Source organism: Mobula birostris, chromosome 21 (assembly GCF_030028105.1).
Source record: "Mobula birostris isolate sMobBir1 chromosome 21, sMobBir1.hap1, whole genome shotgun sequence".
Classification (NCBI taxonomy): Eukaryota; Metazoa; Chordata; class Chondrichthyes; order Myliobatiformes; family Myliobatidae; genus Mobula; species Mobula birostris.
Window position 1 is genome coordinate 51,277,339 of NC_092390.1, and position 16,490 is coordinate 51,293,828.

The following is a 16,490-nucleotide window of genomic DNA, read 5'->3' on the forward strand; positions in this document are numbered from 1 at the left end:
ATTTCTCAGTTGTCAGGGAGGAATTTGAATTTTTGCTTCAGGGTAATTAGGACAAGCTTCTGGATAGCAAGCCCAGAGTCTGAACAATTATCTGACCACATCCCACAATGTGACCGTAATTAATATCACAATTAGATACAGTACACCTTAGAGCAGGATCCATTTCATGAGCAAAAGCTGTTCCAGAAAAAGATGGTGAGGAAATTAATCTCTGGAGTCTGCTGCTTTCCAAATGTTAACTGCAAGATATATAAAATAATAACTTTGTATACACCGCCGATCTACCATTTTGAAAGCAAAATCGATTTCGTCAACTGGGCACTTTGTGAATATGCGCAGAATAGAAAATTCAATTCAAAAGATAGTTCAGATATGCAGTATTGAGACCACCCTTCCTATTTCAAATAATTGTTTTTGTGTGACAATGTGTGTTTTACAGTGCAGCGCCGCACTCGCTACGTTTAAACCTGCCCTCAGTTTATCTGTCGCAGAGAGAAAGTGCGAGGGTGTTCTAGCTCCCTACAACTCCCACCGATCAGCGAACACTCACCCCTTTCGCTCGCTGTCTCTACATTCGTGCGAGCTGAGTCAATCTGAACAATTCGCGTTCCCTTTCAGGCCACAGTTTCGGAAGCCGCTGGGTGCGGGTGCTGCAGGAATCTTGGTTTGAAACTCTGAAAAAAATCGCGCAAAACTGCCCTGAAAGTGAGATATCTTTTTTTTTCAAATTTTAATTGCACCCATTCTTTTTTTTCTCGCGCTTGTTTCTGGATTTGATACTTTTAGGAGCCACGTTGGCAAGGATCGCACTAAATTAAAAAGATGCTTTATCAGCCTTATGCAACGCACACATGGACCAACAAAGCAAATTGTTTTATTAGAGGTCTAAGAAGATGAAGAGGTGGTGCCGGCTGCCAAACCTCTTCTAAGGCAATATGCGTTCTGGTACTGCGTAAAGAGATATGGTTCTGATTACTGTGTTTTCACGGAAACTGTGCAGCTCTCTGCAAAGCTCTGAGATCCCACTGTTGAAGTCACCTGCCAATACCCAGCCGAAACTCTCTGCTTGTTGCGTCAAGTCACATGGAGCTACTAAGTCCAAGTTCTGCGTATCGCCCGGCATGGAAAGTTTGTGAAAGTAAATGAGCAGGAGGGGATCGGTAGGCTGCCGGAGGACTGTGCTTGCCCACGTTTGTTTCGGTGGAGTCGGTGGTGAGTGGGTTGCCCCCTGCTACAAACAATGCTCCCTCTGACCAGTGGCTATTGCGTCGCAGTTCTGGGGATTTGCTCCTGGGGGTTAGTAACCTTTTTGGATGTTACCTGTGGGAACCCCGTGGAGGACCATGATTATTACCTGCAAGAGATCCTTTCCCGGGAACGACTGTACCGCCCCGAGGAGCGTGGAATCCCGGAGGTTCCCGTGGGAAGACACCCTAAGCCCAAGGGAAGGGTGAAGAAAGGAAAAGAGAAACCTGCAGTGGCGTTAGGTAAGGGGCGGCTCCTAACACAAATACAACGGGTTCGATTCCTGACATTATGGTTTAGTGACTACATACATTCAGTACAATATGTGATTAAGAATGCTCAAATTTTAGAACTGCAATACAGTATTTGAGAATTTTCATGTGAACATTAAAAAGTAAATGTGAGTGATTTAGTCATGATATAAAACCACGTGCAGAACTCGTTCAACGTATGGGGGGAGAAAGTTTTGTAAACAATGCCGATGGCTTTATCGAAGTTTCCAAGTGTTTCTGTTCGGTTCATTTAGTGTACAGGGCAATAAAACCAAAATATAGGATATAAAAACAAGTTTCTCTGTTTACTGCGCTCAAGACAAGTAGATATTTGTATTCATACAGCGGAAAAACTAGTGCATCTTAGCTGAAATATAGTGTAGTTCTTGAAGGCTTTCACACGGTCATTTGGATTAGTAAATTTGCAGAAAATTTGTGAATTTTTTATTGGAATGTTCGAACACTATGCAAGGTGTTGAATTCGCGCAGTTAAGCTATCCCCTAAAACTATAGTAACTTTGAAAATTGCCATTTAATGTTTTATCATTCATTTACTGTCTTCATTTTCCAGTTAAAAATGGAAATAAAAAAACTGTGAAAGAGAAAAAGTCCAACGGCAAAACACCAAACAGCAGTCAAGAAAACTACAAGGTGTCGGGAAAAAAGATTGAGAGTAAGTACAAAGTCTTGAATATTACACTCTCTTAGCCAGCAACTTTACCAATGGAAGAAATTTCTTAATTTCTATCCGCTTCCCAAAGCAGAGTTTTGAACAGCTATTAGTTTGTCCGGTCTCATTTCAACTGAGCATGCGCAGTAAATTGTCCGTCAACGCTCAGGAAGAATTTGCAAAGAATCTTTCTATTCACTTCCCAAAGCAGTATTTTGAATATTTATTAATTTGTTCTAGTCTCATTTCAATTGAGTATTTGCAGCAACTTATAGTCTACACTGAGGAAGAACTTGGAATTAATAAATATTTGATTCGTGCCGGTGTAAGATCGCAGATCCTGCACTGGCTACTTGGGCAGAAAGGGAATTATTTAATGAAATGGTGCGTGGAAGAGGCCCTTCCGCCCTTGGAGCCGCGCCGCCCAGCAATCCCCCAGTTTAATGCTACCCTAGTCACAGGACAGTTTACAATGACCAATTATCCACCGATGGTATTTGTTTGGACTGTGGAGGAAACACAGTTTGCTACATGGAGAATGTACAGACTCCTTACAGATAGTGGCAGGATTTGAACTGGGGTCACCTGTGCTCTAAAGCATTGTACTAGCTACTGAGGTAGATACCTCAAATCTCATACTGTATATTATATAGGCATCCGTTAGTCTCACGAGACCATGGATTTATGCCTTGGAAGGTTTCCAGGGTGCAGACCTGGGCAAAGTTGTATGGAAGACCAGCAGTTGCCCATGCTGCAAGTCTCCCCTCTCCACGCCACCGATGTTGTCCAAGGGAAGGGCATTAGTACCCATACAGCTTGGCACCGGTGTGGTTGCAGAGCAATGTGTGGTTAGGTGCCTTGCTTTAGGACCCACACACGCTGCCTCAGCCAAGGTTTGAACTAGCGACTCTCAAATCACTAGACGAATGCCTTAACCACTTGGCCACGTGCCAACACTGTGTATATTTTCTGTGAAATAGACTTCCCGACTTTATTACTGTGTGTGATACTACTAGGTTACCCGATGATTTAAGTGTTTGCCATCATTAAAGTGGTACGCAGCATATAGATTTTCAATGCACCAAAATAGAGTAGGAAGCACTTTTGTGGCAGTTGATCACTGAATGCCTGCCCCTGGCCTATGCTGTTTATTCGACAGAGTTCCAACATGCCACGTGTGGTTGGATACCAGGCCCACTGCAGTACAGTGCCTCTTCCTGTGCAAGTAGCCAGCCACTCTGACAAAATAGTTTTGACAGCCGGGAAGTCCTGTCCCCAGGCTCCTCAGCTGTCAGGACTGTCATTATAATTGTATCATAGTGAATGATTTTGACATTTGCAAATATACAAGATCACTTTAGATTTGTAAAGACAATATTTTAAATATGTTACAGTTCTATAATGACAAAATTAAAAGTAAAATAACTAAACCAGACACACACTAAACAGTAAAACATTTAGATAACTTAATTAAAATAAAGAAAATGATCTTCTACTTCTCTGCAACATATTTTTTCCACTTATGATTATGAGACCACTGTACTTGTGCCAACTTAATCTGGAGCAAGTACAGAGGACAGATTCCCCAACTGGAGTGCTGCGACATCTCTGTAAGTTGATATTGTTCTGGTGGGACTCCCTACACACTGGCATATGTTCAGGAAGAGCTCATTGACAAGCTTAAGCACAAGAAATTATGCAGATGCCCTTCCTCCTTCCCTCTCTCCCATGGTCTGCTCCACTTTCCTATCAGATTCCATCTTCTTCAGCCCTTTCCAGCTTTCACCTCCTAACTTCTCACTTTATCACCTACCCACCTTCCCCTGGCTTCATCTGACACCTGCCAGCTTTAACTTCTTTCCCTCCCCCCCGCCCTTCTTATTCTGGCTTCTTCCCCTGGCCTTTCCAGCCCTGATGAAGGGTGTCAGCCTGAAACGTCGACTGTATTCCTCTTCCAAGATGCTGTTTGACCTGCCGGTCTACTCCAGCATTTTGTGTGTGTTGCTCATTGACAATCTGAACTGGTGGTAAATTCAGGTGGATCACTGAAGAAGCTGTGCCCAATGGCCTGGTAGCATAGTGAATAGCACAACACATTATAGGTGACCTGGGTTCAATTCCCACTGCTGGTGTAAAGGAGTTTGTATGTTCCTCCTACAGTCCAAAGACATAGGTGTTTTTTTTAAATTAGTCATTGTAAAGTTGTCCCATGATTAGGGTAGTGATAAAAAATTGGGCAATTGCTGGGTGTTGTGGCTTGCGGGGCTGGATGCTACGCGATGTATCTCAATCAATCAATAAGTAAATAACAGAACAGAATTATTCTTTCTACTGCAGATCCTTAATTATTTTGCCATGTTGCATATATAATCATTAATTGTACAGTGCAATTTTTTATGTGATCAATTTTGGTTTTAAATGAAGGAAAGCAATGCAGTAAATTCATGATTGAAATTTGCTATGATGTGTACCAGCATTGTTGGTTCATCTCACAGAAGCAAGTAAATAACTTTGGCTTTACATTATCAGAAGTGTAATTAAACCCAGTTTCAGCAAACTTAGCAAAAATGTCCATGCAGATATTTCATCTCTAGACAACCTCTTAAGTTGTTTATTGTCGAAAAGGAACCAATCGTTCTATCAGCTGTTTACTGAAGTTAGTTTATTTGTAGATGCCAATGTGCAGAATTTCTTGATTATGTGTTTGCTTGGTGAGAGTGGAGCTGGCATATGGCCTTAAACCGCAGCATTGTTTAACTTAATAAAGTTATAATAGTGAATTTTAAACAACTGTCCAAGCCTTGAGCCTGCTGTACACTGAAAAATTGTCAGCTTCATAATAAAATTCTTTGTCGCTCATTTTACCTGAAATTTGCAAAGGTTGGAAACAATTTTTGTGGCTGACTAGAATTTGACCAAAATGTTCAAGAGAAGAATCTCAAAATTATTAATTATTAAGTGCATCAGTGCAAGTTTTACTTTGATTGAGCGTTACCTGGAAACAACCTATTTCTATCATGCATATGGACAGAATATTGTAACACTATATGCAGTGCCAGTATTAGGAACTTGGCTGCTCAAGATGAAGAATACATTCCCTATGGTTTTCACTATTCAGGTTCTCATTGCTCAAGGGATTACTTTCTAACAATTATCATCACTGTTTCCTCTAAGTCGAGTGGACATGTAGCCATGCAGTAACTGAAATGCTCCCACACACATAGCCTTCGTTGCCATGCAGCTGGAGTAAAGACAAATGAGAAAAAATTTACAAAATATGAAAGATTTTCATTGTTGTACTTATTTCATTCATCATCACATCATCATTAAGTGATGTGTCATATGATGTGGGCGATCATAATTTTCTATCTGTCTTAACCATGATTGTTCTTGGCAGCTTATTTCATTATACCCTTTAATTAATAAATAAAGTTGAAAAAATGTGATTTTCATTGTATGCATATTACAAAAGAAAAATATAAAGTACCACACAGTTTTCAAGCCCCATAAAAATTTCCTGCTCAGAACAAAGATTGATCCACACAGCTTTAAGTAAAATTAGAGGGAATGCTGGTTACAATTGCCTAATTTGTGATACAGCGAATTTATGTGAAATTAAATTAGCTTAGTTCCAGTGTTCCACATTGTGGAAAGAAGAAGTGATTTTTGCACGTTGACCTCAAGTTTTTACCATTTGTAATTCAATGGCATGGAAAACGCAGCAGCTTTCCATGTTGCCTAAAGCTGTGGCTCAGTGGGTTTTGAACCATTAAAAGCTTTGAGCCAGGCAGCCTGCTATTAGGAAGAGCCCAAGGTTTTGGTAAGCATTTTGAGTGAAGAAATGCAATCACGTTGCAACACACATCGAGGTTGCTGGTGAACGCAGCAGGCCAGGCAGCATCTCTAGGAAGAGGTACAGTCGACGTTTCGGGCTGAGACCCTTCGTCAGGACTAACTGAAGGAAGAGTGAGTAAGAGATTTGAAAGTTGGAGGGGGAGGGGGAGATCCAAAATGATAGGAGAAGACAGGAGGGGGAGGGATGGAGCCAAGAGCTGGACAGGTGATAGGCAAAAGGGATATGAGAGGATCATGGGACAGGAGGCCAGGGCGAAAGACAGGGGGGGGGACCCAGAGGATGGGCAAGGGGTATAGTCAGAGGGACAGAGGGAGAAAAAGGAGAGTGAGAGAAAGAATGTGTGTATAAAAATAAATAATGGATGGGGTACGAGGGGGAGGTGGGGTTGTCCAGCTTTTGGCTCCATCCCTCCCCCTCCTGTCTTCTCCTATCATTTTGGATATCCAGCTCTTGGCTCCATCCCTCCCCCTCCTGTCTTCTCCTATCATTTTGGATATCCAGCTCTTGGCTCCATCCCTCCCCCTCCTGTCTTCTCCTATCATTTTGGACCGCTAATGCCCCACCTCCCCCTCGTACCCCATCCGGTATTTACTTTTATAATACCTTGAATTTCCAGCATCTGCAGAATTCCTGTTGTTTGCAATCACGTTGCATCTGTCTGAGTAGTTTATTGGCAAGTTTTGTTTTCACATATGTGATGATAAATTTCTTAGTCTGGTGAGATGATAATGGAAACAAAACAAAGTATGGTACTTTCATGTCTCCATTCTGAACTTCAGAATTCAACTATCCTAATTAATTCTGGTATAAACCTCCTTTGGGTGGCGGGTGGAGATAGATCTCTACCAAAGGAAGTGTAAGGTGCTCCTTCTATCTGCTGGCCTGCAAGTTACCCTTGGGCAAGGTGTAGCACCTGCTTAGCCCCCTGATCAGAGTTATGTGAAGCCATGGGATCAGGTGGATGAGCAATTGGTGCATATCACATATCCTGGTTATGTGGGAACTGACACCAGGCAGACAAACTCTGAAGAGTATTGATAATGGCTGGGATCACCCGTCTTGTAAGGATAATGCCTAGAAGAAGGCAATGGCAAACCACTTCTGTAGAAAATTTGACAAGAACAATCATGGTCAAAAAGACCATAACCACCCATGTCATTTGCCACGGCACGTAACGATGATGATGATAAAGCTCCGTCCTCACTTTACCACTGTTCCTCGTGATTTAATTCTGGTGTTAGTCGGGGTTATCTATGTAGGTATGTTCTCTTAGGTAAATGACAAGATCTGGAAGCAATGTAGGATTTGGAATGGGCAAATATTGCTGATGTAAATATTAAAATTGGTGACATTTTGTTTAATACCTTACTTTTCAAATATTTGTTGTCCCAGTTAGTGCCAGGTAGATTGAAAAGGTGAGTTGTTTTGAATGACTTGTGCTCTCCAAGTTCATGGTCAGTGGTGAGATGCCCTTGCGCATGATGGCCAATGAGGAATGACAGTAATCAGTTTCCGTGGATCGCTTAAGGGCAGCTACTAAATTTTCTTGGAAATCCCATACTAGTTGGCATCTACAGAGGAAAATATTGGCGGTTAATGCAGAGCTGACTACACTTCTTCTCAAATTGTGGCCCACCTATTTCACCAGGCTCTGATGGCAAGCGGTTAATGTGTTTCTTTGGGACTATTCCATGATAAATATTAACTGCTGGCACAGAAAGCAGGGCTTAGAGTTGTGCTGTGCAAGTAAAACTTGTGGTCTTGAGCTGAATGAAGATCATAATGAGTACGGCTGTGTAACTACGTGTGGATATGTGAATGTGCATGCATTAACTGAAACCCTTTGTAACTTTTGTGGTTAAAAAATGTTATTTTTTTAGCAGAGTCCCATTTTACTACTGAGTTGATTTTTGATTTGAATCATTTAAAAAAATGCACTTTCATATTGACATATAAATCCTTTGGAATGCATTCAATGTCACTGACTAAACGTTAATATTTTTCATTTAATTGCTCATCACAGATCTTCACAATCAATGCAAAACTAAAAATCCAGTCTGGGGATATGGCTGTTACTAGAAAAGCTGTTTCCCAAACCCCAGTTGACAGGAGGTATTGGGTCTTTCCTTTGAACCTTGGTTTGAAAAAATTAAAACTATCAATACTCTCTTCAGAGGGCAGTTAAGAGTTAACATTTAGGAGAAGATGCTGGAGCTAAATATAAGTCAAATATATCTTCTACTGTTATCAGAACTTCTGTCGGGGTGAACAAAAACGAAAGTGCTTGAAAGTTAGTTATATAAAGTTCCCCATCTTATATTTTATTAATTAATTTACTGCATGCAACATAGGCTGATAGGGCCAAAACTTAATCTTATTAGAGGGTTGGTTAAATTAGCACATCATTAATCCAAAAGGCCTACTTTAATAATTAGGAGTGTGATTTCACATTTCACGCCAGTTGTGTAATTTAAATTCAGTTAATTAAATAACATAACAATTTAGAAAATCTGGCCTTAGTAACAGTAACCATGAGACTATCAGACTGTTCAGAGAACCCAATTGGTTCACTAATGCCCTTCAGGGTATAAAGTGTGGTACCCTAAAATAACTTGGATCATCTGTGTCTTCAGTGCAACAACAATGTGGTTGAATGGCCAATAAAGCCCCAAACCGGCCTGTTACACAATCCTCTTCTTCATGTACCTTGTGCGTTACACGCTTGGGTGATCATGGCTTTCCACATTGAATGATCCCATGCAGCGTCAATAATGTCTCACACACTTAGATCTGTTAGTTCTTTCACAGTGTCCATATATTTTCTTCTTTGCCTTCCTCTTCCACGTTTCCCATTTCTGATGACATATCCCAGGAATTTAAGTTTCCTCTAATTTAATGTTCTCATTAAAGATTTTTTTGTATGGGCACGTTGGATTACTGTCTCATTAAGTTACCCTATCTCTATATGATATTTTCAGCATTCTTCTAAGAAACCACATTTCTGTTGCTTCAAGTTTCTTTGAAATTCTAGTGTTGCAGTCCATGTTTCGGAAGCATACAGCAAGATTGACCAGATGTAACATTTTAGTAGCCTAAGCCTTGTTGTCATAGAAATGTGTCTGTTGGTAAAAATGGGTTTCATTTTTTGGAAGTTGGTTTTGGCAATGGCAATTTTTCTTTTTATTTCTACTTTAATTCTAGCGTCTTGTGATATAAAGCTACCAAGGTAATTAAAGCTGGTCTTTTGTTCAATCTCTTGGTTACCGATGTACAATTGGCAGTTGGGAGTATCCTGCTGTTTTGATATTACCATACATTTGGTTTTTTTACAGTTGACAGTTAGACTAAAATCTGCACTTGTTTGTACTACTTTGTCTAGGAGGATTTGTAGGTCTTCTGCAGCACTTGCTATTAGGGCGGTATCGTCTGCATATCTTACATTGTTGATGTTAACACCTCCAATTTTTATCCCATCTAGGTCTTCTATTTCTCTGAGAATCATTTCACTATAGATATTAAATAATTCCGGTGAGGCAACGCATCCCTGTCTAACTCCTCTTTGAATTTTAGTCCAACTGCTTATATTATCATCAATTTTTACTGCCGTCGTTTGGTTCCAATATAAATTTTGAAGCAGTTGTTGGTCCCTTCCGTCAATGTTTAGTTTAGCGAGAATTTGAAATAATTTTTCATGTTGCACTTTGTCGAATGCTTTAGTGAAGTCAATAAAACATAAAAGGACATCATTTTGAAATTCAATTGCCCTTTCTGAAAGCATTCGTAGTACGAAAATTGCATTCCTAGTTCCTCTATCCTAATAAATCCATATTGTAGTTTAGAAGTTTCTGGTCTTAACTTGTTTTTAATTCGACTCAGAACAATTCTCAACAAAATCTTTATTATGTGACTCATAAGTCTGATTGTTCTTTAATTTTCGCAGTCAATATTTCCAGGGATTCTTGGCAGAGTTATAAATACTGATTTCAAGAGATCGTCAGGCAATACACCAGACTTATATATGCCATTAAACAGTTCAAAAAGAATATCTATGCCCAGATCTTCTAGGGCTTGTATCACTTCCACTGAAATTTCATCAGGTCCAATGGCTTTACCATGTTTCATACTTTTCATTGCTTTAGTTATTTCTTCTTTGGTAATAGGAGGGCCAGAATCAGGGTAGTTAATATCTGGGGGTTCCCCTCTATTATCCTCAAACAGCTGCTCTATATACTGAATCCACCTCTCACGTACTTTATCTGGATCTGTTAGTATGGATCTATCTGCTGATCTTATGCATCCTGTAGAGGAGGTTTTCTTAATTCCAGTAATTTCCTTAATTTTCTTGTGCATTTCTTTGCTATTGTTAATATGGCCTTCTACTTCATTGCATCTTTGATTCAGCCATTCTTCCTTTGTAATATTGCACAATTGTCTGGTCTGTCTGTCTAGCTCTCTGTATTGCACTTTGTTATTCTTCACTAACCTTCTTTGTTCCATCAGATCTAGAATTTCTTGGGTTACCCACCCCTTGCTGGTGTGTTGGATTTCTTGTACTGGGATTATCTCTCTGTTGATTGCTGTATAGCATATTTAAATCTGTCCCAAATAGGTGTTGTTACGTTTACATTGAGGTGTTCTTCTACAGCTGTCTTGAATTGTTGCTTAAGTATGCTATCTTTTTTATGTTCTGCCAACATATACTTTCTCATTTTTCCATGTTTCAGTTTCTTTAATTTTGGTTTAATGGTAGCTATTACTGGATGGCGATTTGAACCACAGTTTGCTCCTGGGTAGGCTTTAGAATTTGTGATATTAATTCTAAAGCATTTATTGATGGTAATGAAATCTATTTGATTCCTTGTTCTATCTCCAGGGCTAATCCAAGTACGCAATCTACGTGGATGGTTTTTATACCAAGTATTGGTGATCACTTGGTTGTTTCTGACACACTTTGGTGTCCAACTTTGGTGTTAAGATCTCCCATGACTAGTTTTATATCCTGAGATTTACATTGCTCATAAGCACTGTCGAGATCTTCATAGAACTTGTTGATATCCTCTTCATCTGCATCTAAGCCCTACGTGAAGGCAGACTTGTCTTGGGTGGTAGAAGCTATATAATTGCTATTGGTATTTCCAGATATTTAGTCAGGACCTAACCACCCCATACACCCCTGCTACACAATAACGTAACATTTAAACAGAAAAACAATGGAACTGGACAAATCAACTAACATTGACCTATGCAATGATTTGTACATATTAAAACGACAACAGGCCGTGCTTACAAAGTTCTACTCATTGAAACTCATGTCTAAGTTAGTAGAACTGTTCCACAGATTAGACAGCAGCATGTTTTACGCACAAAATCATAACTTACAGATAACATGCCAAACGCCTGCAACATCTGCCCGGGGTATGTCCTGTCTGACATGTAGGACAGACTCACCAGAAGCAATCGCACTGAAGGATGTGGGTAGGAGGGAGTAGCCATGGGTCCTTCAACATTATTTCCATGATCAATAAGTCTAATAAAATGCGGGGAAGGAATTCAACTCCAGATTATCCCCTGATATTTTCCTCAGCTGATGAATTAATGCTGCTATAAATTCAGAATCAGAATCAGGTTTAATATCACAGGCATATGTCATGAAATTTGTGTTGCGGCGGCAGTACAGTACAATACATAAAAAATCTATAACTTAAAATAATATATATAAATCACATAAGTAGTGCAAAAAGCAAAAATAATCAGATTGTGTTCATAAACATGAGAAATTCTGCAGATACTGGAAATCCAAACAACAAACACAAAATAATGGAGGAAATCAGCAGGTCAGGCAGCATCGATGGAAACGAGTAAACAGTTAACCTTTCGGGCTGAGACCCTTCATTGGGACAGATGAGAGGAGAAGATGGTGGCATGACGCAGCTCGCAGCGGCCACTCCGGTGGTGATGTCTGTTATCTGTCAAGTAGGGTGCCGTGCACAATCCTGTTTTGATGGAGGCAGATGTGAGAGCACGGAGGAACATCTGGAGAAACTTCTGACATGCCTGCTTCACTGCTGCTGCTACTGTGTGGTCCGAAATCTCCGGAGGGGAAGGCCCCGAGTCCTCGGCTTTGCTTGTTGCTCGGCAGCTGGGGTGGGGTCGAAGCGCTCAGCAGAGGATGGTGCTCGGAGAGGCTGTGTCGAAGGGCTGGTCGGAGGCTTGAAGTTTTCGGACGGACTCAGAGTCCGCTGCAGTCGGGTGCTTCCAATGGTGCTGCATTGGCAAGTTTGCGGCGCTTGGAGGTTCATGGTAGGGAGAGTTTCTCCCTTCTACCGTCTGCGTGAGATGATGAGGTTATCGGGACTTTGAGACTTTTTCTTACAGTGCCCATGGTCTGCTCGTTATCAAATTACTGTATTGCTTTGCACTGTTGTAACTATATGTTATAATTATGTGGTTTTGTCAGTTTTAGTCTTGGTTTGTCCTGTGTTTCTTGTGATATTATTCTGGAGGAACATTGTATCATTTTTTAATGCATGCATTTCTAAATGACAATAAATGAGGACTGAGTGTCCTCATAATCTAATCTAAACTAATCTAATCTAATGAAGGGTCTCAGTTTGAAACATTGACTGTTTACTCTTTTCCATTTTGTGTGTGTTGCCAGGTAGTATTCATATTGTTTTGCGGCAGCAGTGCAATGCAATGCAATATATAATAATAAAAAATGTATAGGTTACAATAAGGAATACGGTGGATTCTGGTTAATTGGGACACAGTACACTTTGGCTTAATTAAGTGGCTGCCTCAATTAGTTGAAATTTCATGGAAATAGTTAAAAGGTATAAAAATGACAGCTATCATTTAATGGAGTAATAATGAAATACAGAACAAATTAGAACACTATCAATACTTCCACAGTATTATAAAGCTGCTTATTAGTTTCTAATAGTTATCGATGGAGGAATTCACTTGCCATGTTCTTTTGATTGGCTATAAATGAACAAAGTCATCACAGACATCTTGTGCAGATAACGGACTGCCGTCATATACAATGTTGTCGACCATTGCATCGTCCATTTTCATTGTAATGTTCAAGATGAAAGTTGATACCTTCATAATTCCTAACTTGTTCAAGGAGTGAAATCATTTGATTTTCACTCCTGGCTGTTTCTGGCATCTCTAAGCCTGAGTGCTTGAAACTGCAGTGAGCAAAACAGCCCTGAATTGTCTTAGTGCTGCTATCTCGTCTGCTATCACTGTGAAAAATCACCGCTTTTTAAACACAAATACACACAAGTGATATTATTTGAAAACTGATCGCTTGAAGCACAGTGCAGTGTCTAAAGGCCACACAAGTGCATGTGACTGACGCTAGTTAGAAACTGAGTGGCAACAGTCTCCTGCCCCACTGCCCCAATTAAAGGACATAGTGGCCCAAATAAACAAAGCGAAGCCAGGCTATTTTTTTGATTTAGTTTTTGTTCTTTAAGAAAACAGCTGCCTCAATTAACTGATGGCCCAATTAACCAGAATATATATATAATTAAATTAAATCTGTAGCGCACGAAGAAAGCAAAAGTGGAAAATAAAATAGTGAGGCATTGTAAATGGGTTCAATATCTTATTAGAAATCTGATGGCAGAAGGGAAGAAGCTGTTCCTAAAATGTAGCGTATGTCTTCAGGCTCATGTACCTCCTTTAATGGTTGTAATAGGAAGAGAGCGTGTCTTGGGTGACAACATCTGTGAGTAACAAGGACACAGAATGTACTTGAATGGGGAACTTCAAGGTCTATGACAGAGATTTGCAGTAATAGCAAAACAAACCTAATCCTGTGTGATCGAGCTGCCAGTTCAGCTCTGCATCAGATGGTAAGCAAACCAATACAAGAAACCAGCTAGATGTTGATCTCACCTTCTGCAAATACCTATGTCCATGACAGCATGAATTGCAGTGACCACTGCACACTCCTCGTGAAGACACTGTCTATCGTGTAGTGCAGCATTATGATTGTCCTAAATGGGATTGGTAGAACAGTTGTGCTGCTCAGAACTAGGGCTACTTGGGTATCTGTAGAACACACCTTTGTTTCACTTTTCCCAATGATAGTCAGACAGACTTTGCAGAGAAAGGGGAGCTTCTGTCATGTCTGATTCTAAAGCTTTGCACAATGCCTGTAGGTTTTCCCAACTTTACACGTGTTACAAATTAACTGTATTTGAATTTCCTACATGCATTACTGAACTCTGAACTCACATTGCTGTGTGATTAGCCAAGCTGAGAGAAGAATGTTTTTTCTGCCCTGTCACTCCACTATTTCTGCTGAGTTTTGTAACTCAAATAGAAAAGTGACATTAGTTACTTGATCTTTGGGTCTTGCATTGTACAGTGACCGTGACAGTACACCATGAGTCACTAGACGTCTCCAATTAAGGTACGAATGATTTAATGTTAAGACTGCTTGCCCTTTGCAGATGATTACATATAATAGGTCCTCATGACACAGCACTAAAATGTCCAGAATGATTCCAAGTATTCAATTGCTTTTTAACTAAATGCTGCTAATACAAAAGATGTACAGTGATGAGAGATTTACAGATGGTAATGGATTACTGCAAGTAAAGACAAATACAAACCAAGGTAAAAAGTTCAAGAGTATATAATGGCAAACAAATCTGAAGCCTGTGCCAACAGAAGGGTTGTTTATAACATTTAAATGCTGGACAAATTCCTCCTGTTTTGACGGAAGACAAGTAAAGAGTGGAAACAATTCAGTTTGATGCTTCACAGAGCTGATTCTTTTAGCTGCTAGCATGAATGTTAGTGTTGGACTGTTTTAATCTAGCCTCGACACTCCAGTTTGGCTTTTTGTGCCTTTCTTGCATTTGGCTGAGCATCTTTGGAGGTCTGAGATACACCTTGGGCAAGGTGTAGCACCTGTTTAGCACCCCCTCATCAAACAGGGCCACCTAAAGCAATAGGAGGAGGTGGTGAATGGTCGATGAACAAATGGTGCTGTTACGTACCCCATAACTGGGTTGCCAAACCAGCAGAAATGGACCACTTAGTTGGAGTCTGGATTACTGGAACTAAGAAAGTTTTATTAAAGAAATAAGTAACACAGTACTCTAATAGTAAGGATATGAATACAACAGATTAGCAATGATAAAACACACATGTACACAGAACTAGGATAATAGGATCAATCAAGCTCTATCGCAGTCTAGGGGTAAAATGATCAGTCTCAAGTGACGCAGAGTTCAGTTCAGCTGGGTACAGTTCGCAGTAATCACTGTTGTGCCGTTGGGGGAGAGAGAGAGAGCGAATGATGATATTCAAGTCTGATTCAAACAGACCTTTGATATTCCTCGCAGTTAGCTTTCGGGCGAGCCCTTTGTAATGTCTTCTGAGGTCACCGACTGATACGATCGTTCTTACGATCGTTCTTCTGCGGTGAACCCGGCACCCAGGCAAGGGCGGACACACACACCAAGTTCCCGCCGATCGTACCTTTCCACCCTGTGCGTCTATGGTGGGTCCTGTGATCAGACCTCCAAAACTCCCACCAACTTGTGGGGGGGGGGGGCACAACGCACTTCCAGGGTCTCGTTATCTCGTGGTGTCGTGGTGTGTCGCTTGCCTTAGCGAACCTGTTCCTTTTATCCCCCTGCTGGGGTATCGCCTGTCCATCAAACTTCAAAGAGTTCAGGTTCAAAGCAACCGGTCTGACAATACTCGGAACTGTGTCTCTTTTCGTTAATCTCTCTCGTCTCTCATATTAGCATTTTGAATGTTTCCCCATTGTCTCTCTTATCGGCATCAATCTTCTCATAACTTGGTCTTTTGTCACACTCCTACCCTTCAAAGGATTTTTACCGGGGTAAAAATTATAGGCATGAATACACTATTAGATACACATAAATATACATGTTCATCAGCTATTTGGCTAATACAGAGAACTTTACGTTGTCAACCCTTGACAGACAGTCAGCAATCACATTTGCCGTTCCTTTTATATGTGTTATTTTAATACTCCTCTAAGACCTGGCTCCAACTTAGCAGGCTTCATAGTGGCCAAAAACACTAATGAGTTGTGATCAGTGTAACTTCTCAGTGGTTTTCGTCCCGGACACACCAACTTAGCATTCTTTGGCAAGGGCTTAGTAAGAGGGTGGGTAATATCCGCAAAGTTTTTTTTTGCGAAACTTCCCGATAGTACCCCACCATCTCCAAGAACCTTCTCAGGGCTCTCTTGTCTGTCGGGGTGGGGACTTCAGAGATAGCCCACACCTTAGGTTGCATCGGAGCCAGCTGCCCCTGTCCTACCACAAATCCCAGATGAGTGACCTTCGCGTGGCCGAAATCACTTTTTGCGAGGTTCACTGTCAGGCTGGCTTCAAACAGCTGCTTAAACAGTGCCACGCTGTGCTCCTCCCACGTGTCACTCCAGACC

At 40.7% G+C, this 16,490-nt stretch overlaps 1 protein-coding gene across 2 annotated transcripts in view; it reads left to right on the forward strand.

Annotated features, from left to right (window-relative positions):
- Positions 1-982: 982 nt before the first annotated feature.
- The window catches only part of cpxm2 (carboxypeptidase X (M14 family), member 2), a 212,292-nt gene continuing 196,784 nt past the window's right edge, over positions 983-16,490 (forward strand). Inside the window, exons 1-2 of one of the 2 annotated variants that reach the window (XM_072239466.1) lie at positions 983-1,487; positions 2,089-2,190. In XM_072239466.1, coding sequence (XP_072095567.1) covers positions 1,241-1,487; positions 2,089-2,190 — 349 coding nt within the window. In that variant the 5' untranslated portion in view covers positions 983-1,240. The remainder of the gene's footprint in view (positions 1,488-2,088; positions 2,191-16,490) is intronic. The other variant, XM_072239467.1, reaches the window with a different exon arrangement.